Consider the following 21,804-nt stretch of genomic DNA (forward strand, 5'->3'; position numbering starts at 1 on the left):
TCTCTGTTTTCATGTCCAGAAAATGGTAGTGGAGGGGTAGACAGGATTGTTTGGATTCTAGGTTTTTTAAAACATCCCTAGGATATAGGTATATCTACGCATCAGACAAGACAGATCATCTCAGGAAACAGCTCTTCCCTCTATTTCCGGCAGGATTAATATTGCACAAAAATGCAAACTCCTGTTTCACATAAACTTAATGAAAGGCTAGATATTGTATGTGAGTAAAACTTCATGCCATTAACTCCGTCTGTGGTATTCAAGGCCAACAGTCACTATCTGCAAACCACTCACATCACCAAAACCACACTAGCGTCTTTACCTGAGAAGTAGTAAAACAAAAAAACAAAAGATAAAGCTGCAAAATATCTAAGTAAAATTCCAGCATCTTTCATAACACCCCAATACATCCTGTAGTTGTAGACAACTCTCAGTTAACTGTGTGCTTTACTAGTATCGATTCAGTTTTAAGTCCATTAACCTTTCTAATTCATAATGATGCATATCTGTGTAAGAATTACTTTGTGGTATTTAGAAAAAACCTACTCAGACAATACAGATTCTGTTGAAGAGCCATGATTTTGAAACTACCAACAGATAACAAGGAGATATGTATACATATGCATGCCAGCTGCATGGATGATTACAAAATGAAGCTCTGACATTCTGATTTTACTGTATTTTCCTTCTAAATACTGCTTCCTTGTATACTGAATACAACTTTATTCTTAGCCCTGTGATATATTAATACTCTTATTAGCCCTCTCTCAATAAGAGGGAGATTTAAAATCAGAGTTTTTCCCAGACACACTAATTTTCTTTTTAATTCCACAACTGGTAACTTTCCTTGCTATTTCATTTAAATGCATTGCTAAATTGCTTTATTTACTCTGCATCAGCTTTTTTTACTTCGAGGAAGTTCACATCCAAAACAAATGGTGGAGGGGAGAGAGAGCTACACAGCGGCTTCAATTCAAGCCTGCCCGGGGACAGAACAGGAGGTGTTCGAGCCCATTAGCAAACTGAGGGAAAGGCACAGCCATGTAAGGATTTCACAGTCAAGAGCAACCAAGCAGGCAGGGTGTATCCTGCAGGATTTTCCAAGCTTCTTGGGTGGCAAAGTCACTCTGCCGTCGGATCTATGCTTCACGGAGCAGGTGAGGTGAGGCGTGCCCAGAAGAGCCCTCTTGGCATTCCTGCTGCTGCAGGCAGCTGCCTTGGAAGGGCTCCTGTCTCAGTAAATCATCTGGACAATGGGAACTCATGATCTGTTTTGGTTAATTATTTTCCCCTCATGCCTGCTCATTGCACTGATATGTACGGTCAATTATCTCCACAGCTACATTATCTTTATTAAATTATGCAGCTGCTGCAGAGCATGATGAGAAATAGCAACTTTCGACAGAAATTAGAGGTTCTTCCTGGGTGACAGAAAGCAGCAAGAGAACTTCCCAGTGCTGAGGACTTCTACTTTCAGAGAGCCAGCCACAAAACCTGCATCAAGGCACACGGCTGTTTTAAGTGCTATAAACTTTTGAACCGGTTTCTTATGACCTTCACATTTTTCCTTTTGTGAAGTCTGACCTCTAGCACTTCCCAGTGTTGTCTAACTTGTTTACTCAAGTCTTTTGCTCACTTTCAGAGGTGTCCCATCAGCTCTGGATAACGTCTCGCTTTGCACGTAAGGTAAACTCTTATTGCACGGCCTCTTCTCCCATTCCATTTCAATCTCAAGTATGGGAAGGTGGTATTTTCCATCACCTTTAATCACAATAAATATCCCCTGCCCCCCTCCCACTAGTACTCTCAGATTTAAAATATATATAATATATATATAATACTCTTTAGATTTAAAAGATACCCACCAGGGTAAGAACTATCTCATGCAATACCTGCACACTGTTTGGTCTGCACTGGGCATCTTGTATCAGCAGGCAAATAACAGAGCTGCATATCAAACTCCCTCTCTTGTTGTTTTTTTTCATTGAAGGCACAATTGAGCAAAAGGTATTAGCATCCATGTATTAAAAAAGCAAAGTAAAAGCACCAGCCAGAGCATTTTCCCAGATTGGGCTTTCATTTATGAAGTCAATGAATTAATTCCTGACCATATTTAATGGTCTAAATGATAAGCTATACTTGCAATCTGAAACTAAGGCCATTCATTGCTAAAATTTATTTACAATCCATATTATATTACAATCCATCTGCTTTATTCAGGAAGCAAACCTATTTTTTTTCTTGTTTTTTTTTTTTTTTTTAAGCCAAGCACAACAGTAAGAAAGCCTCAATAGATGCAGAAACTTTAAACCGTTTTGCCATTCCAGCAAAGTAGAGGATGTTTAAATGGCTTTGACATTTCACATGGGAAATTTCTGAAGTCCTCCAAAATATATTATTCCAACCCATGACCTAGGAAATTCCTTTTTCATAGGTATTTATATAGCCTAAACACTGTTCACTCTCCACAACTGTTGCCTACTGTGACATGCAATACTGCAGGCTCACATGGAATCTATTTTAAGACAACTACTTACTTTGACACACATTCCCCAAAGAGAAGGATTGTGTCTGTATATAACACATGAAAATAATGAGTTTAAAAATAAAGAGATGTGCTCTTATTTTCTGGGATGTTCCATCACACAGAGGACACGCTTTCAATGTTTTCTCAGCACCTTCATGCTTTCAAATGCTCAGATCCAACTATCCTTCCTTTAAATTATAATTGACACTAACTTCTTAATACGCAGAAAACTAACTCCACTAAAAGCAACTGTCTTGTTTTCTTCGAGGCTCCTTTTTTTCACTTGCGCTGGCATCACCCTTTGTGATGGGTGCACACTGACACCTACTGCTTGGAGCAGAGACAACCCTGAAGGGGATTCATACACACCACCTGATTTAGCTCAGTGAATTTGGATGGCTGTGTCTGTGGAGGTTCCTCTATGGAGAAGAGAAATACTCCTCAGGGGATCTCAGACCCACACAGTAGCTGGACACTGCAAGCAGGGGCACACAGCAGCCTGGTGTTTATTTTCAGCCAGTGCTAAAGTGATGCAGGGCATTAATGTGCATCACACAACATAATCATGATCTGTAAAAGGGCGCAGCACTCCTGTGGGCCTTAGGACCTCTTATGGCATGTTCCACCAAGGAGGAAGTGTCCAGGAAGGCGGCAGGTGTGAAATCTAGGACAATATTTCTCAGTTTCTTCAGAAAACTGACCTCAGAACAAACAGGGTAAACCATCTTACACAATATTCCACAGGCTAAGAATACCTGACTGGCATTATATAAAGAGAGTTGTCTCAAATAACAATTGTTTAAAGGAGAACCAGTTGGCTATACTGGACACTGCCAATAAGATATTAGTACTTCAAGGAAAAGAAGTACTAAAACAAGCGAAACTGTAAAATGCCTTACCCAGCACTCGCAGGTATTTAATGCAATTTTTGGCATTGCTTGCGATGCCAGCTCTCATCCCAATTTCAGTTTAACGCTCTGCAAGTTAACAAGGAAATTCCACACTACAAAGCTTTTGCCTTTTTATCTCTGTAATATCGCTCTGGTTTATGTCAGGATGTACTCATCAAGAAACTCCTCTGAAACCATCTATGTGACTAATGTGTCAAATCTGAGGCATATACGCCATCATCAAACACGTCTGTAGATTCCCTGTCTTCTAAGAACTCATTGCACACGTTGAGTAGAAGTGTGCTTCCAGGGAAGTGCCTTTGCCAGATGCTGCTTCATTACCTGAAACTGCGCACTGTTTCTCAGTACCGACTACTCAGTACACCTGGCATTCACAGTTTTATTACAGAATTATACAATGAGCAGCATTACACATTTTTTAGCAATCTCAACTCCCTTTACCACCAAGTTTTGTTACAAAGGTTTTGGAATGTAAATGTCCTTCAGGCATGACTCCCTGGAACAATTAATCACCCAGCAAGGTTTTCCTCTTCTTTGAACAGTGCAGAAATCTCCTTGCCTGGTATTGAACACAGCTGAGTCAACAAATTGTCTTAACCAAGGAGAACAGAGAGGAGAATAGCCCTGGTCGGCAGCAGGTGAACGGCTTCAAACCCCAGGTCTCACTAACTGGTCAAGCTCACCTCAACCTTGCAATGCCTAACAAAAGAAGGCTCCAGCTACAAAATTTCTAATTTCTGTCCAAGATTTTTCATAGCCTGTTTGACAAATTTTCTCTTGCATCAGTATTGTGACTTAACATAAACAATTCTTCTCTGTCTACAACCCCAAGGGAATATGTGTACTCTGGTTCATTTCTTTCATTAAATAAGCCTTCTCCAATCTATTCTCCACTTTGTAACAGGGTCTGCCCAGTTCTTTAATCACCTTCACAAATCCAATGCCATTGGGACATGAGTTACTGAACTGTATGAGGCCTCATCTGACTCTTGTACAAGGGCATTCATACTTCCTCTATACTGAAAACACTTCATATATCCACTGTCATGTGATTACTTCAACTTTAGTATTTTCATCCCATGCTTCCCCTTCCATCCCTCCATGAACATGTATGCCCAGCTCCTTTCTTTCCCTACCATTTGCAAATGTGAGGAACTCCTGTTTGATGCAATGGATTGTCATTATTAGTCCCGAGATATATTACTTCATTACCTATGTTATTATTTTTCATCCTATATCTTATATTTCATGCTTATCTTTATATATCTCTATGTCAATCTCATTCATCCTGTATCATATCTCACTATCACGTATTTTCTCCCAGTGGACATCACCATCCCACTCACCCCTCCTAAATTTCTGCTATAAGCCCAAATCATGAGCGTGACTCTATTTTATTATGCCAGTGGCCATTAAAGAAAAAAAGCCCATGACACTTAAGGAGCTCTACTAGCAATCTCCTCCCTCTCCTACAAGCAATACCTGCAGGTCTCATCCCCTCCCTACCCATCTTTAAACTGTAGTACTAATGCTCATTTTCTCCATACAACTGGCATGATACAAAGCATTTTGCTGACATCAGACAGATTAAGTATATTTCTTTTCTTTGTCTCTCTGGGAAGTCTTATAAAATATAATTTGGTTTTACTGGTATCATCTCTCTTGAAAAACCTGTCACATTTTGCCTCATTTACTACTTACTCTCATACTATTAATGACTGCTTATTCCCTTACAGAGCAGCAATGGTGATTTAATTCTATACTTAGTCTTGACTTTCCCAATGTCTAAAGGAAAAAAACCCAACCAAACAATCAAACAAATGCACCACCATACATCAGTGCCCTTTTAAGAAATAGTGTGTTGGTGGCATTCTGACAGTTCTGACTTAAAGTTAAGACCTCAAGCATTTGCCTTATTTTTAAAAATAACATCCGGGGAAACATCTCCATTGCTAGCTGGCGTGGTACAGCACTGAAGAATCAAGTCTCTGGTTTGATCCTACCAAAACTGGTTTACGGAGGGACACAATGCTCCTTCAGTCTGGCAAAAGCCAAGTATTATGCAGCATTTGGAAGCTAAAGAGCTCTTGCTCCCATTTAATTAACTTGTTGCATAATTAGCTATTTGGAACTACTGTATAAACACAGTAGCATCTGCTCTGTACATATACATTCCTTATTCACTTGAAGGATTACTTGAATGGTATTTCAAACTATGTAAGTGTAGCTGGTAGCAACACAAATAGATTTGACCATCAGACAGCTAAAGCAGACAATCTCTCCTTCCTTTTCCTGGTGTGAAACACACTTCCTATATATGTCATGCACAGCTCTGGGGCAACAATTAGAACATTGAAAGTTGGGACAGAAAAATCTGGCCACCCACTCAAGTTCTCAGTTGTTGAAGCACTGTGAATTGCCCAACCAGCACCAGCTCTCCTGCCAAATTAACTGCACTTGGCAACTGACCTCAGAAGTACACATTTCTGATGTGTGATAAATAGCAGCAAGACTTAAAAGCTGTTAGCTTTATTTACAAATAATTGTGTCTCAGCAATGTTATGTAAAAGACACAAGCTTGGCATGAAGCCTTACGTTGCAAGGTGTGCTGCTCCCTCTCTGCTCCTGCTAGCCACTTCTTCACTATCCAACTATGGATTTATTCCTGACTATTCCTTTCCTATTTGCAGGATACATTCCCATGGAAATGTATCCTTTCATCCCAATGGGCTCATTCTTTGTTCCCCATTCTAATATGCCCACATCCCTATTTAAAATTTCCAAACCTGCTCCCTCCCTCACAGAAACGTCCTGCTTTGATACCAGTTTCCTCAGGTCCACTCCTTGCTCCGCATCTCCTTAGCAAGCCCGACAAGGTCAGCTGAAGACAATCTCTTTCCTGGATCATCTTCCTGACCCAGAAAAGGGCTTGGAAGGACACTTTTAAGCAGTATGACAGATGGAAATATAATGAAAGCCTACAATCATCTAAAGGTCACATTTAGCCAGAAAGAAAGAGAGGCACTATTTTCAATGGAAAGACAGGATTGATGATTTAAACTAGGGAAAACATGTGACAGGGGAATGTATGCACCTACAAAATAATCTCCCAAAACAAAAGGCAGAACCTCCCTAGACTGGAGCTTTTGAAGCACAGACTAGATAATATCTGCACAAATACACTGCAGGGAATGATGATGCATCAACAGGAAGGTAGACAAGGCCACACAACTAGGTTAGTTCACTGACACACATTTCTGCACAGTTTTAATGGAAGTCTCCATATTAAGAGTATGCATGAAATGCCACTTTCCGTACTTCATGACAGAAAAATTCTCTAAGAAAAAACCCAAGCTACAAAGATAAACAGGAAAATATGCAAGAGAATTAACATGTTTCAGAGATCACTGTAAGAATTCCAAATATCACTGCTCTCACAAAAAGCACCACAGGGATTTCTTTTTATTTGTTTAAACTCTGCAGAGATCAAAGAACTCAATTATAATATCTGTCCCTTCCTCCTCTGCAGCCCTTCACTGTTAATTGCCCTGGCTCCTGTTATTCCACTGAGCATAAACGAAAGCACTGGAATTGAGCCTGCTACCGAAGCAAGAAGAGCAAACTTTCACTGATGTCAACAGAATTAGGCCACTTTTACAAGCGGTGACTTTGCCCTCCAGTTGGCAAAACAAGAAATGCCGTTTGTTCAAATGCAGCGTGAGTGCCATTTCCCTCCAGGCAGGCGCGGTGGGGACCCAGGCACTCTCATGAAATCATCGAAGGGTTTGGGTTGGAAAGGACCTTAAGATCATCTACTTCCAATCCCCCTGCCCTTCTGGGCTGCAGCAGAGGAGCAGTTGCTGTACGGGCTGCTGACTCACCATCTGGTTCCTGGTTTCTTTCTGAGCAACACACGCTGCCAGTTCCTCAAAGTGTGTGGCAAAAATCTCTCCTGTGCCCACAGATTATAAACTACTCATGACGGGCATCTAAACTATATAATAAACTGAAGAAAAGAGGAAACAGATGTCTATCTTCTAATTAATAGTTTACAAGACTGGCATTAAACCCTGAACCTCATCTCTACAAAAAAATTGCAACAGAGTTTGTATCTCTGAAGGCTCATTCAAGCCACTGGCTGAGCAAGAATTAGAAACTCAACATGGATTTTCAGTTTGATTACAGTCTGTTAAGCATTTCTGGCCTCACTCCCCACATTTAATTCCAATAATGAGTCAGTCCCACCCAGAAAAATAAATTAAAATAACTTAATAAATACCTCACATAGAAGGGTGACATAGGCCTCTCATCTTCTTGGGAGCTAAAACCAAAACACATAGTTTAAAGTTAGTATGAAGCTCTGTCTTGTATTTACAGTTCAAGATACTCTTAAAAAGCAGAAGTAACAAAAGCAAAACAGTACACCTGTTACAGAGGTAACACTTATGTATACTTTGTCCTCCAATTGTAGTCATGGAAGAAAGCTTTAAGTTACATTCCTTAAACCCTGATAATCCAACTCACTTCTCAGTGTCCACAAACATTATGTAACAGATCTCCTGTTAGATGGCCAGGAGTTAACTCCGGCTCTGCAGCAGTGCAAGGACTATTCCCATAGCAACAATAAAGCATTTTGCCAGCAGAACCACCAGAGCCTTTTGCTGTCTGCTGTTCCAGAATTAAACAACCAGCCTATTAAAGCAAAATTTGCAGAAAAAACCCCACAAATGACATATCGAGAGACCAAAGAAATGGCCACGGGTGTATGCACAAGTTTTATTGCTCCTGTGGAAAGCTGATTTGACTATGCTGAAATCTCCCCAGGTTTGAGATCAGGGGCTGGCATGCAGCTGCCCAGATAAAACGGTGTTTCAGTGGTCAACTGACATAGGCCACACATAACTACCTGGTGTGTGGCCAACCAGTTCCCTGATCCAGCTCATCACACCTGTGCTGCTTGAGGGTAAGAATGAGCTGCTGAGGCATGGAAGCTTAAAGGTGTGGTGGACTGATGGTTTAAGTCAAGTTAAGACTGTGCCTCTACATGGGGTTCAAATAAATTTTACCTCATCATTCCAACCAGATAAATGGTCAGCCTTGCAGGGCATTTAAGCCTTGTAACTCTTCAGAGCAGGACACTCCTTCCTCCAGGCATGCGTGAAATGCTACTGAGGTGATTCGTCCCCAAAGGACTTTTAAATGGGTCTGCTGAAGAGCACAGCAAGTTCAGCACGAAGGCAGAAAAGACAGGAAGCTACATAAATTACTATAAACAAAAGCAGAAAGGGTAACAGCCCACAGGCGCTGGAAACCAAGCACTTCCCTGCTGCTTTCCCACTGTTCCAACAGCATGGGACCACACCAGAGCTCAGCAATTTGCCACAGGTACTCAACCAGTCCCGGGGCACTGCCATGCTGTGAAGGCATCCACTGCATATGAGCTTGTTCAGAGTATGAGAGAATATGGGAGAATGCTCTAGGTGACGTGAGCTCAGCTTCAAACTGAAGTCACTGAGGGGCTTCGATCACCTTGACCACTTCAACAGCAATCTGAGGTAGATCAAGCTTGAAAAGACAGCCTGAGTCCATTAATCTTTTGAATTTGAAGAATTTTATTTACCAGTTTATAAAAGCTTCTCTAAGCATAGACTAAATGGGAAAGGAGCACATATGTGGGTTTTGTAGCTAGGAGATCAAATACCTTTTGCAGCCTCCACCAGAGCCAGCAGGAAGCTCAATCAGCAAGATGAGCTGAAATTGGCCTGCAGCCAGGTAAGCACCCTGCTCTCACACTGTATATAGCCAGAGGCAGATTTGCAGATTTCACCCTGGCTCATTTTGAGCCCAGCCAATGTTATAACAGATTCTCAAATATGAATGCCAAATTTGTATTTGTGGGAACGAGGAGGCAGGATGCAAGGGAGTTGGAAAGGTCAGGGAGGCAGACAGGCAGACAACCAAGCCAGTGGGCCAGGAAAAAATCACAGGCGTTTAATTCTGCATCATTTTGGCCTCCCCCCACTACAGTATGCAGAGATTCATAGAGAGATAAGTACAGACATGTAAAGAAAAGACCTTCCAGCATGTCATGCATGTAGCCCAAAATACTGATTCAAGGGTAACAGCAAATACCACGGACCGGAAGGAAGAGAAGCCGCTTCCAAAATCAGTACAGTCTGCCAAAACTCGTATTGCCTTTGTAATGCAACAGTGGCTGGGCAGTTATCTGCAGCTCCCAAAGACGACTGGGAGCACAGCTGCTGCTGAAAACTTTGCTGCCACTTCCACAAGCAAGTCTTCAGCAGCTTGAGCAAGCTGCAAGTTGGCCGCTACTGCGGGAACACTGAACACTGCTGTCGCCCTCCTCCTCCCAGCCAGCGCATGGAGCAGCGCACAGCAGGCTTGAGAGCAAGGTAGATGGTGCAGCTGCCTGTGCGCGAACTGAGGCAAGCATCACCTCCAGAGGCTTTGAGACAAACTGCCATGGCTTTGAGACTGCCTAGAACAAGTGGAGGGAAACGTGGAAGTGCCCATCATTGCCCTTCCCAAAAGACAACCTGCAACAAAGGCACGGGTAAGAACCTCTGCCAGGTACAGGCTCCCTCCCCTGACAGCATACAGTCTCTCGGCTTGCATGCATAAGTTATCTCTTTATTTACACTTACAGAATATATATATATTATTTTTTTCTCAAGTGTAAAGAAGTTACTCTAAACTCACAAAGCTGCTGGTAAAGTTTTTTGCTATGTTCAGTTCATTATGTTAATGGTTGTGCTTGTAATCTCAATGCAAACAAGTCCCAGTGGTGTACACAAACCACGAAAAATGTTTTCTCAGGCAGACAAAAGTTCACAGCGCCATCGAGATTTCTGTGCATCAATGCAACTTCAAATAACAACAAATGACAACACCAAATGCTGCTTTGTGTACAAGTGGTGGTTGTCAAAGTGGCACCAAACATGCTTTATTTTCCATCATAAAAACCCTCCCTCATCTCAGGGTTTGTAATTAACTTCCAAGTCACAGAAGCTCAATGATACTGAAAAAGCCCAAGTAACTTTCTTATATTCGCACTCCCACTAGTTGCTTTGACAGATCAGATGGAAAAGCAGTATTCAGCAGGGACCTTGAAACCTACTGCATTTCCTTCTTTTTCTTCCGTATCAAGTACAACTGCTGCTCCACAAGTTCAAGCAAGTTTTGTATCTGTACAAAAAAAATATTATCCCCTCCTACAAAGAAACAGAGGAGAAACAAATATTTTAAGAACATTAGCTGGGAAACGGGGAGAAAGAAGCTCTGGAAGTCAAAAACCAAATAGCAGTTTCATTTGATCATCATGTTTCAAAATTTCACACGGTTGAAAATGTAGCTGTGCACTACCTTTCTTATCCAATAGTGCTTTACAGTTTTATATGTGCAGTGCTATCAGTAGCTGCATCTGCGATGAAGAGCTCAAAGCTAACTAGTATGAAATCTAGACTTTTGAGAAAACCATCAAAATCTTCTATATCTTCAAAAATATCTCCTGCATCTGAGTAAAGCACATTATCCATTTCACCCCATAATCCTTAAAAACAGTATCCCAAACATCCTTCCCTAACTTCATGCACTTTCGTCAACTCATCTATGCAAGGTGGAAGACACCAGTTGTGTAAACTACAGATAGATTTATACCACCTATTAGACATAATTCACAATTCCTCAAACTAGATCTGAGACTACCAAGCCCGACTGCAGTCACTTAGCACACAAGGATTCTGTTTCAATTAAAATAATTTATGAAATAATGAATTATTTGTGTTGCAAGGTAATAAACTGATGTGCTTACAGTATACAAACAAGCACAGATTAGTTTAATAAAATAAATGAAAAGTGTGTGTGAAGTTTTAAACCTGTGCATACCTAATCACATGGGTTTGGCTATAAAAGAGACAAGCAAGAAAAATGTGCAAGATATGAATCATAAATGATCATCAGTTGATATTACACAATGATCAGGCTAGAAATTGGTTTAAAACCTTCCATCCAGGATTCTTAGTCACTATCACATACACTGTGCTGATCAATAAACAACTGCTTACTTGTTTTTAAAACACCTTGTACTGAAGGGTTTATCAGTATTGCTAGGAAGCCCTTTCTACCATGTATCCTTTCAAATGAAAATGCTAGAAGTCATTAAGATATGTGTGACATTGAACTGTACTGTACTTGGGCTGCATAATTCCTCTTTAGTTAAAAGGATATAAAACCCTTCCAGAAAGAAAGGAAAGCTTAAAACCTGGCACAGTGAGTGACCTGGCAAATCAAGTCAGCCATCCACAGTAAATGGAGAGGCCAAGTCATTCTGATGTGCATCTCTTGCACAATCTCAATTTCTACCTTGCCCAGCAAAGAATTCATCCATTAGGTAAGCAGGTTTGGTAGTAAATTAGGTGTGGTTTTTTTAGTACCCTCAAAGTTTTCTCCAACTATACTGATTCTTTATGGCCGGAAGGCACTGAAGGTATTAAATAACTTTAGAAAAACCCCCAGTTATTTATTCAACTATCAATGATCACCTGGCCAATCAGGTGAGTACAGCAGTCTCTTTCTTCTCAGACATATACATAGCTCCCCTAAGCCAAGGGATCAAACAGAAATGAATTGCTCCTTAATGCAATACTTGGGAGAGAAGTTTCTCACACTGCCAAAGGACATTAAATATCTGATTACTTCCTTCTTGCTAAAAAACAAAACAAATACCAGCCAAACTGAAAAAACTTGTTCTCTTGATTTTAGAGCTAAGGAAGTAATATTGTCGTGTTTGTGACCTCCACTGAGCTAACAAAATAAATTTGTCAGGCTGGAAGGAATGCCAGTATCACCCACCACTTACTTTAGAACATCTTAGCATTTTCAGGCACATGTATTGTACAGCATTTACGCAATACATCCTTTCTGCCCCTAAAGAAGGAAATAGGAAAGCCCGGGTGAAGACTAACTGTTAAACGAGAAATTTCTACTATGGAACCACAGCTACCTTTTTTTGCCTTCTCCTTTTGCAACAGGAATGTTACAGGCAACCGTTCACCCATCACATTCTCAAATACACAATGATGGTGTTCCTTTTTTTCCCTCATGTCTCATCTTGTCCTTCAGGAAGAATAAGGGAGCTGCTATGCTTGTTCCAGAGCTCGAGCTGCAAAACACCCATTTATACAGAGTTCCCAATTTATTTAAATGCATATAGGATACTCCAGTCCCAGCCCCCCTTGCTGGCTTGAGCTCTCAACCCAGGTCAGAGGGCGGCTCAGGGCCTTTCCCTCTTGTTTTATTTGCACTTAATTATCAGCAGTTCTTCCGTCCCAGCTTGCTGGCACTGGAACCTCCATTGTAAAGCCACCACTGCTTTCCTACTCCACATCACTTTTCAAAAGTTAAATGAGACATTTAGTTGATTAAATAATATAAAATAAAACCAAACAACAAAACCCTTTTTTATTATTTTTTTTTACAATCATGAAAATATACTCTGACTCAAGTGACAACATTTTGCACCAGAGATGAAGGGCCTAGACATTGGCAGGGTCATGCTGCTCAGCCAAGGTCATGTTTTCCTAATGCCTTGTCATAGGTTCTATTTGTTCTGACCTCAACAGTTAGATAAAGAAATGGCTCACTTTCTATTCCACCACAGATATTCTGGACTTCAAAAGAAATTAATTATTTTTTAGTGAGAATATTTTTCTTTCAGACAATGAGATAGCTGCTTCTAATGTTAATGCAATCAAACAAAAAGGCATTGAAAATTCAGTGGCATCAAATTACTAACAATATCAAAAGTTAATGCAGCTTTTGGGGGGAGAAGGAAGGCCAAGCTTGGGTAACGTCTTAAGACTTCAAAGTTATCTTCCTCTTGTTTTCTTCTCACCATTTAGAACCACTGTGCCACCTTGGATTAGCAGACATGCCATTTTTGTAAACGCAGAGGATATTAACAATATTATTTAGTTATTCTGACATTCAACATTAACAACACTAAAAACACCTTCAAGAAAGCCTAAATTTTGAGGCCACAGTAATGTTTTGTGCTGAGTGTCTTGTCTTAGTCATGAATTTTTCAGCACCTTTTTTCCCCAAGTCATTTCCCCATAAAAGTTATTACAAGCTTGCAACAAACGCAAGATTGAAACTGCTCATGAAAATTTATTGCATACTTATTTTCTCAATAGAATGATTTACTCATAGCTTGTGCTTCACAGCAGTGTGTAAAAGGTAATGTTTTTGCAAATGAGAACTAGCAGGCAATAAACATAAGATTCTTCCTTCAAATGAAGCCTTCAAAATAAATTTCCTTCAAATAAATGTCTAGGTGTGTTATGCAAAAGAAGGAAGAATACCATCCTTGATGCAAGAGTAACCATAAATTTAATCTAACATGATAACACTGTGGCGATACAATGGTCATCGTTAAAAGTCAGCACTTACCATCAATTGTTAGGCAATACCACCCTTGCTCTATACCCTTAATCAGAGGGGGAGGGAGGAGAAATGCACTATAAAGTAACTCTCTAAAAAACAAATGACTAACAGCTATTTCTCCGTGAGAATTATATCCATGTAAACATTAGCAGTTTCCCTGAAATCTTATAGTCACTACTATAACATGTTTCAAATACTTATTTCCAGTCTTCACCATAGTTAAACTTAAACCTAACCATGCTTACCACTGAAAACAAGTTAAGCTCCCACTTAAGCACCTGCATAAGCTACTGACCAAATGAAGCACGTGTCATAATACTAGATGGACAACCCAGCTTCTTTCTTCTGAACTCACATACTCTGCAAAGTATCTCCAATAACTTGGGTGGGGTGGATTGGTATTTGTTTAAATATTAATCTCCAAAGGATCCTGCCGTATTCCCCAAAGCTGTTTCTTCAGCAGTGTTTTTCCTCAAGGTCTCTCAACTAAGTTATGTCTTTAGCCTGCGAGATCACAGTGTGCAGCAATGTAACGGTGGGGCCACAGAAAGGGACCTCTTCAGGGGAGAGTTCCCTTGGAGCCTTGCAAAAGCATGAGCTTCTGTCTCCTGTTTCATCTGGCATTCAAAATACCAATATTACTATTTTATAGAGACAAGCTGAGGTGAATATGAAGGATCCATTACATATCCAAGGAACATGTGCTATTTCTTGTTCTATCTTGCACAGCCAAGATTAAAGCATGAGTACCCAAGGCTACAGTAGGAGCCTTTTAATTCTAGGAAAGGCTAACATACAGCACAACCATACACATTGACAACATACTTTATTATCCACAGGCATAACTGTGCAGGCTGTGCTTGAGGAGGCACTGAGATTGAGGCATGTTGCCTGGATGAAGAGGAAAAAAATATGCTGAAGCCTTTTTGCACACTTCCTCCTACTTCAAAGCAACATCAGGGAAGCACAGGCTATCCCATAGCAAGCTGAAATGAGCAGAACTTCTTGCTGATTAAATGCCACTGTGAGCAAGAGGCTGATCTTCCATGTATATTAACATATCTGAATCTACTGGAACCCTTGAGAGCATAATTTTGTGTAATTATTTTCTACTCACTATCCTCCTGGATTGCAAATATGTTTATCTTTTATAAAATGACGTCAATGTTAAACAGCTTGCTTTTGTTGTTTTACTTCTTAAACTAGTTGGGGCTTATTATGAAAGACAGGGCAGTGTCTTTCCTTCTACTTGTGGTTTGGCAATAGTCCTCACCAGAATAAAACTAGAAAATGGGTCAGAAAGAGGCGGAATGAATGTACCAGCCAAAGTCTCACCTCTTCTCAGAATTTAACAGTGTGAAGTTGCATAATACACACATACCTGTTGCATTATAATGGTTAAGAACTGTCACCAGGTAACTAGCGATTTCAGTTTCAGGATTGTTTGTTAAAAGCTTGCATGCTTCAAATAAAAGTATCTAAGAGCCCAGTTTTTAGGTAAATATTCATATTTTCTTGCTTATTCAGGTGGAAACTCCACAGGCAAACACCACAGAAAATTTCCACATCAATTTCCTCTTTTAGTCAGACCCCCTTCCCAAGAGTGGTATCCAGGAGGAGCTTCCACAGGCTCCTACACGCACCATATCACAGCTGCGACAAGACAGAGCACTCAGCTGTGGGTCAAATGTGAGGCTGGAAGCCCAAAAAGTCACATACATTTTGCAATAGGCTATGAATATGACTTGAGAAAAATAAGCAGCACAGGTTTGAATTTCTCCATTTTCTTCCACCAGGAAAAAAACCCAACACAGCAAGCCCAAAACAAACAAACAAATCAGATCTCTCCACCCTCAAAGAATCTACTTCACATACATATTCCAGAACATACTTCACTAGGGCTTATCAAGTACTCCCAGTACTTTGTACAGGAAGCAATAACAAAGTCCAAAGGATCAGGCTTATTTACGATACAACTTTACACACACAAATGCTCAGTAATCTGTTACAGAGAGCACAGCAGCCATTCAAAAAAAAAAACAACAACCAAACCCAAAAAACCCCCAAGAAAGTACAGTGGAACACAAATAGTGTTCTCAGGCTAAAATACTGAGTATTTGTGAAAGACCCCAAGCAAACAAAACAGTAAGGTAAATCAAACAATCCCAATGACAACTGCAAGTGAGACAGCCCACGCAGACAGCTGCTGCTGTACAGGTTAGAAATGGATCAGTCACACTCCCTACTTCTATCAGATGCACTTTCTAGAAGTACTTGTGATGGATTCACTCTTCCTCTGCCTTAATTTGGTTCAGCAAAGCACAAAACGACAGAGGCCACTGATCACGAACAAGGCCCGAGCGTTTACCTGCCTTTCTCATCTCCTGCAGAAACTGGGAGATGCCATTGTCAAAGGCGGGTGCCACAGGTTTCAGCTTTGCACAGCTTTTCTTAAATCTGCAATAGACTGAGCTAGAATAAATGAACTGAAACACACCAATAACAGCATTAGTAATGCTCTAACTAGGAACCTAGATTATTAGAGTAAGCCAATGCTATTCAGAAAACATGCTAGCCTACCAGCAATAGAAGAGAATTACTGGTGGATAGGTTGTTGGAAAATCAGTAATGCAACCTGTGTGACATTCATGGGTCCCTTTTAGAGTGCTTGGGCAATATAGCACCTATTGCAGTGGAGGGTTTAACACATTTGGCCTTTCACCTCTTTTCATGCAACAAAACATAACCCTGATGTCCCCCATTGTCACACCCTTGCTGCAAGTCACCATATCCCATATATCACCATATCTATAATGACACCGTATAGTACATATACCTCTATGCAAGCACATTATATGATTTTTAGGAAGACAGACTCACAGCTTACTGATACCTTAGTAGATACAATACTTTGCCGCTCTATTAGCAAATGCTATTTAAATGTCACAGCTTCTCAAACAGAGCCTTTCTCCCTCTCCCAAGTTTTCACACCAGCCACACAGAGATACATTCATACCCCTTCAGCACAGGAGGGCTCCTATGGCAGGTGCAGCACAGCCAGCTTGTGGCCCAAAGACAGCACAGAGCAGGGCACCTGCGGAGATGGGCAGGAGGGAGCTCACCTGCCCAGGAAGGGAACCAAGTGTGATTATTACTGGCAGCTTCTTCCCTTTCTTGAGAGGGGAATACGGATGCTCCCAGCTTGGGAAGCGCCCCAAGCCGCAGCACCTGGAGATTGCCACTAGTCTGCTTTAGACCAGAAACAGGAATCTGTGCTGTGAGTTGTCTATGCCCTCAGCTGGAACAGCAGCACCAGCCTGTCCACCACCTCACAGGAACCACAAGCATACTGGTACTAACCATCAGTAGGCATCACCCTTTTTGAAGTCGACAAAACATGCTCAAAGCCAGCAAGACCCTCTTCTGCAGCAAAACTATGCCCTAAGAAGGGAGGAGACAACGTTCCAAGGGGAAGAACAGAAAAATAAAAGAGCAACCTGGAGTATGCCACTGTAAAGCAATCTGGCAACGTGTGCTTGTCTGCCGCTAGGCCCAAAGAAAATTGGGTGCTAAAAGTATAGTATACACATCCTTAAAATAGATCAAGGAGATGGAAAAGCAGCCATAGTTTTGTGAATAATTGTTTTTTTAACTGCGAAGCTGAAGCAATTCTGTACCATGCTAAAGGTTTGGGAGTTTGAAGAAAAATCTTCACTTTTAAAGTGTATTTCTAACTGAGCAAGAGTTAATCCTTGCAACAACAGAGTCTAATTAGAGCTACTCTACGAAACCTATCATCCCCTGGGGTGAACAGTCAAGAGCACAATAACAACCACTTGTTCTGACACTGCTGCTACTACAGTCAGACCCTCAGGAACACAAAAAGGTTAAAAATATTATGTGAGACAGGTCCTTTAAATAGGAAAGATGCACTATGACTACTTCTTTAAGACATTCAAAACACATTTCTGTTTCTCTGCAGTCATCAACATGGAACCCTGTGACTGCACTACTGCGGAGACTTCCTCCACATCTATCTGTAGAGGACCCCGTGCTTTATCAAGACAGTAACAGTTTGAACAGCAATTTCAGTTATTATTTAATCATGTCCAAGTAAGCAGCAACTCCACAGCTTCTGCTGAAACAGCACCACCACAGCGCTGAAATGGCATGCTGAATTACTTATTTACTCTAGATTACATGAGGATTGATATTAGCCCATTTGAATAAGGCTAGAAGGGGGTATGGAGCGCTTAATTTTGAGAACTGAAATCGCAATCAACAAAAAATAATTAATGACTCCGTGAAAGGAGTGTGTACACTCCCACCCCCTGCAGTGGGTCTGTGCCCTGCCATTTCAGAAACCCGACTGCAGTTCTCCTTGCCGTACTGTGGCAGGAGCACATGCCAGCACAGGTACGCACTCACAGCTGGTGTTGAAGGGAGGTGTGTCTCGACACCCTGGAAACAAACCAGCCCTTCTCCCCCGAAAACGAAGGCTCTCGCCCGCGCTGCTGTGGACCACGCCGGGTGTGGAAGCAGGCAGCTAGAGGCGGGGTATGCACAGGCTAAGCTCCCTTACCGCATTACAGCCTCTGCTGCAGCGAAGCGCCGGGAGGGAGAGCTCTGCTCGGACGCAGCGTGCCGGCAGACCCCACCGCTCTCCGGGTGGGGATGGCCCCGCAGCACCCAAATCCTACAAACCTCTGAGTGGCTCCCACTCCGCAGCAGGCTCCTCGCAAGAAGGGGGCTGCTGGATTCCGGGCGGAGCATCGATTCCCCCCCGCCTTTCCCGCATGAGGATGCCAGAGCACTCCCCGACCCCCATCAATAAACGGGCTTGTTTCATTGCCCCAGCACCCGGGCAGCTGGCCCGCAGCGGCGCCGCGCTTCCCGGCAGGGTCGGATCCCCAGCTCCCCCCGGGCCCCGCGGCCCGACACAAGCCCCTTGCCGCGGTTTGTGGCGGGGGCTGCCCCGGCCGCACACGTACCTCTGCAGGGGCATGACTTCGCAAGCCATGCTGGCCATCGGGCCGCCCGCTCCGCTTCTCGCCTCGCCTGTCGCCGCGCCCACAGCGCCGCCAGCGCCTCACCGCAGGGAGCCGGCGGCGCGGCCCGGCCCCGGGGAGGGGCGAAGGGGCCGCCGGCCCCCGGTTGGCGGCTGAGGGCGACCGCCTCGCCGCCGACCGCCCCGGGCCAGCCCCTCTTGCTGCCGCCGGTGAGCGAGGGACACCAGCCCCGGGCCCGGCCCTAGCAAATGCAGGTTAACCAACAGAGGTTTATGATGTTCAGTTAGTCCTGCAAGAAATGCCACAAGCCGACGGCTAATTCCTACAGGATACCTTTTAACAAAAACACCCCACAAGGTCTTTTGTATCCCTTCTAGTAACTATAACCGGGTCGGCCTTCTTCCCAAATGTCACCCCGGGTGATACATAGTCACCCACAACCTCCCTCACTACAGGAGGGACCTCGTCGGGCAACCTGGTCTAGCGGAAGGTGTCCCTGCCCACGGCAGGGGGTTGGAACTAGATGATATTTGAAGTCCCTTCCAACCCAAACCAGTCTGTGATTCTACAGCCACTGTGTCCTCTCTGGGGCGGGTGGGAGGCCCACGGACAAGACGCAGGGCGCACACTTAGCCCACCCAAAGCTCTACGATACCATCACCAGGCTACTATATCATCAGCAATACCCCCTCTGCCAGCTGCACCCAGCCATGCTCCTGCACACACATGCCTTCATCATACCTAGGTGTCTACAGGGGCTGGCACAACTGGGCCTTTCAATATACTATTGCTTTGCATTGCAGTAGATGCTACTGGGGTTCAGAAGGTTTGTGGTGTAGTTGGCCAACCAATTTGGACACACAGCAAAGAGGAGCATACAAGAACTCTTCCCTTAACATTTGAAATGGAGAGATAAGTGTGGCAGAAGCCAAACATTTTTACTGAGGTTCCCGGTGGGCCACCCTCAAGTGCTCCTGCTTCTACATCTGTGGCTGCTGACCAAATACTGCTGTGAAACAATGAGGCACACCATTTTATTTTGGTTGAAATTCAAGCTGCGAAGACTGGTAACAAAAGAACCCCCACACAACTAGTGTGCCGCTTTCCAGGACATACTAGCCTTGGAAAACAAACAGCACTCAATCCCTAAGAAGGTCCTGCACTGAAATGTTTGGTGGCTGCTGCAGGAGCAAATCTGAAGTTTTATTGCTCACTTTTGCACCTCCTCTTCCCAGAATGCCTAAGGAATTGCCTTCAACCTCCCCCGACACTGGACAGAAACACTTCTGGTGCTGCCCTCCCTGTGAACAGTTACCACAGTGGCACACTTTATGCGATGGGGAAGGGGACAATCTTGAACTGATAAAAGGGCATAAAAGAATGGATCCTTCCAACAGTTTAGCTGGAAAAAGCCTAATAGCTAATTCTGGCACAGCCGGACATGCCAATCTTCAAAAATTGGAGTCAATATTAAAAGCACTGTCACCTTCAACCCGAGCAAGGACTGGCACCAGTTTGGGAAAAAGCTGCAGCAAAAGCTAAGTCCATAGGCTTCCATACAGATGTAGGTCATGGGAATTAAACACGAGCCACATGAGCCTTCTGGAGAAACAGCACACTCATAGGTTAGCAGAGGGTATCAGACACTTCACAGGGATGCCAAACAGATCCTGACCTTTCTCAGGAGGAGGCAGAGGCGTTTTCTGTCAAGAACAAGAGCAGCAGGCAGCTGCAGCCTCAGAAAGCGGTGGCGTGGAGTAGAGACACAGGGATCGATGGAGAAGGGGCTCCGCTTCAGTACACTGAATTGTTTAATATTTGCTCCTGTCAGCAGGCTGGCTGGAAGAAGTGCATTAGTAATGCTGCTGCCCGTTGCCTCAGCATGAGCCTGTTCTGCTGCACCACAGGCAACGCCAAGCATGGCACAGGGCCCCTTCTCAGGAAAGTCAGCAGTGCTGATAAAGCACTCTGCCATCATGGAACTGGGCTGCTCTTATCTGTAGCAATTAAATGAATATCTTGATGACTTCCTATTAAATTAAAGGCACCATATGTGCTCTTAAGCAACTAAAACCATGAGAGAAAGATTTTAGTCTGATACGTAAAACTGCTTCAGTATAAAACAAAAGCACCTTGTACTGTTTCACAATTTGACAATAAATCAAATTGCCTCTTCCTGGACAATCTTTTTTTATATACACACACACAATTATTCATAGTTTATTACACTTCCATGTAACTGAGTGTTACCATCAGGATGGCAATAAAAAAATTAATTTTCCACATTTAACTAAGCACCCATCTTCATGGGGAAGGAGTCAGGGTTTTCCAGAGCGGCTTGCTGAATAAACAGAAGTGGAGTAACTCAAATAGCTGCTGTACTCTGAATTTATACCCTAGCTGCTTTGTCTCAACTTCCATGGGACTTGCCTGCAAAAATGAGCTTAAAAGTACCAAGATCCTCAACAAAGAATTCGCTAACAAAACAGATGCTGTAATAACCAGAAAGAATAATTTATGAATTAGTATCAGTGAGGAAGGTTAGTTCATGGAATCATGCTAAAATCAAACAGATGTCTTGGAGAACATTAAAGTTGCCCAGGGCTCCCAGTGCCATCAGCACCTTCAGATCCATCTTCTGTTTTTGTTCCCTTCTTTCAGAGTCCTCTCAATGGGGTATCAGTTCTCTCCTCTCCTTCCTTGTCTGCCTCAGGACTCCTTCATTCTTCACCTCCCCTGTTCATGGGTAGGACCACAAGCGATGTATTTGTGGCACAAAGTAGGCAGACAAAAGCTGCGAGAAAACTGCAGTCTTATTTCCAAACAATTCCACTTCCTTCTCACTGATGTTTACGTTTAAGCTAACTTGCTACTTGACAGAGGCAGGAATTCC

General features: G+C 42.7%; 1 protein-coding gene across 9 annotated transcripts in view; it reads right to left on the reverse strand.

The window, feature by feature from the left end:
- FAM13A (family with sequence similarity 13 member A) overlaps positions 1 to 21,804 on the reverse strand; it is a 129,221-nt gene that overhangs the window by 42,859 nt on the left and 64,558 nt on the right. For 7 of the 9 annotated variants that reach the window (XM_030492013.1, XM_030492014.1, XM_030492012.1 and 4 more), the window contains one exon: positions 7,718 to 7,759. In XM_030492013.1, coding sequence (XP_030347873.1) covers positions 7,718 to 7,759 — 42 coding nt within the window. Of the gene's footprint in view, positions 1 to 7,717; positions 7,760 to 18,893; positions 19,018 to 21,804 lie in introns of those variants that run through there. The other 2 variants (XM_030492018.1, XM_030492017.1) reach the window with 1 other exon arrangement.

The sequence above is a fragment of the Strigops habroptila genome, chromosome 7, assembly GCF_004027225.2.
Source record: "Strigops habroptila isolate Jane chromosome 7, bStrHab1.2.pri, whole genome shotgun sequence".
In the NCBI taxonomy this organism is placed as follows: Eukaryota; Metazoa; Chordata; class Aves; order Psittaciformes; family Psittacidae; genus Strigops; species Strigops habroptila.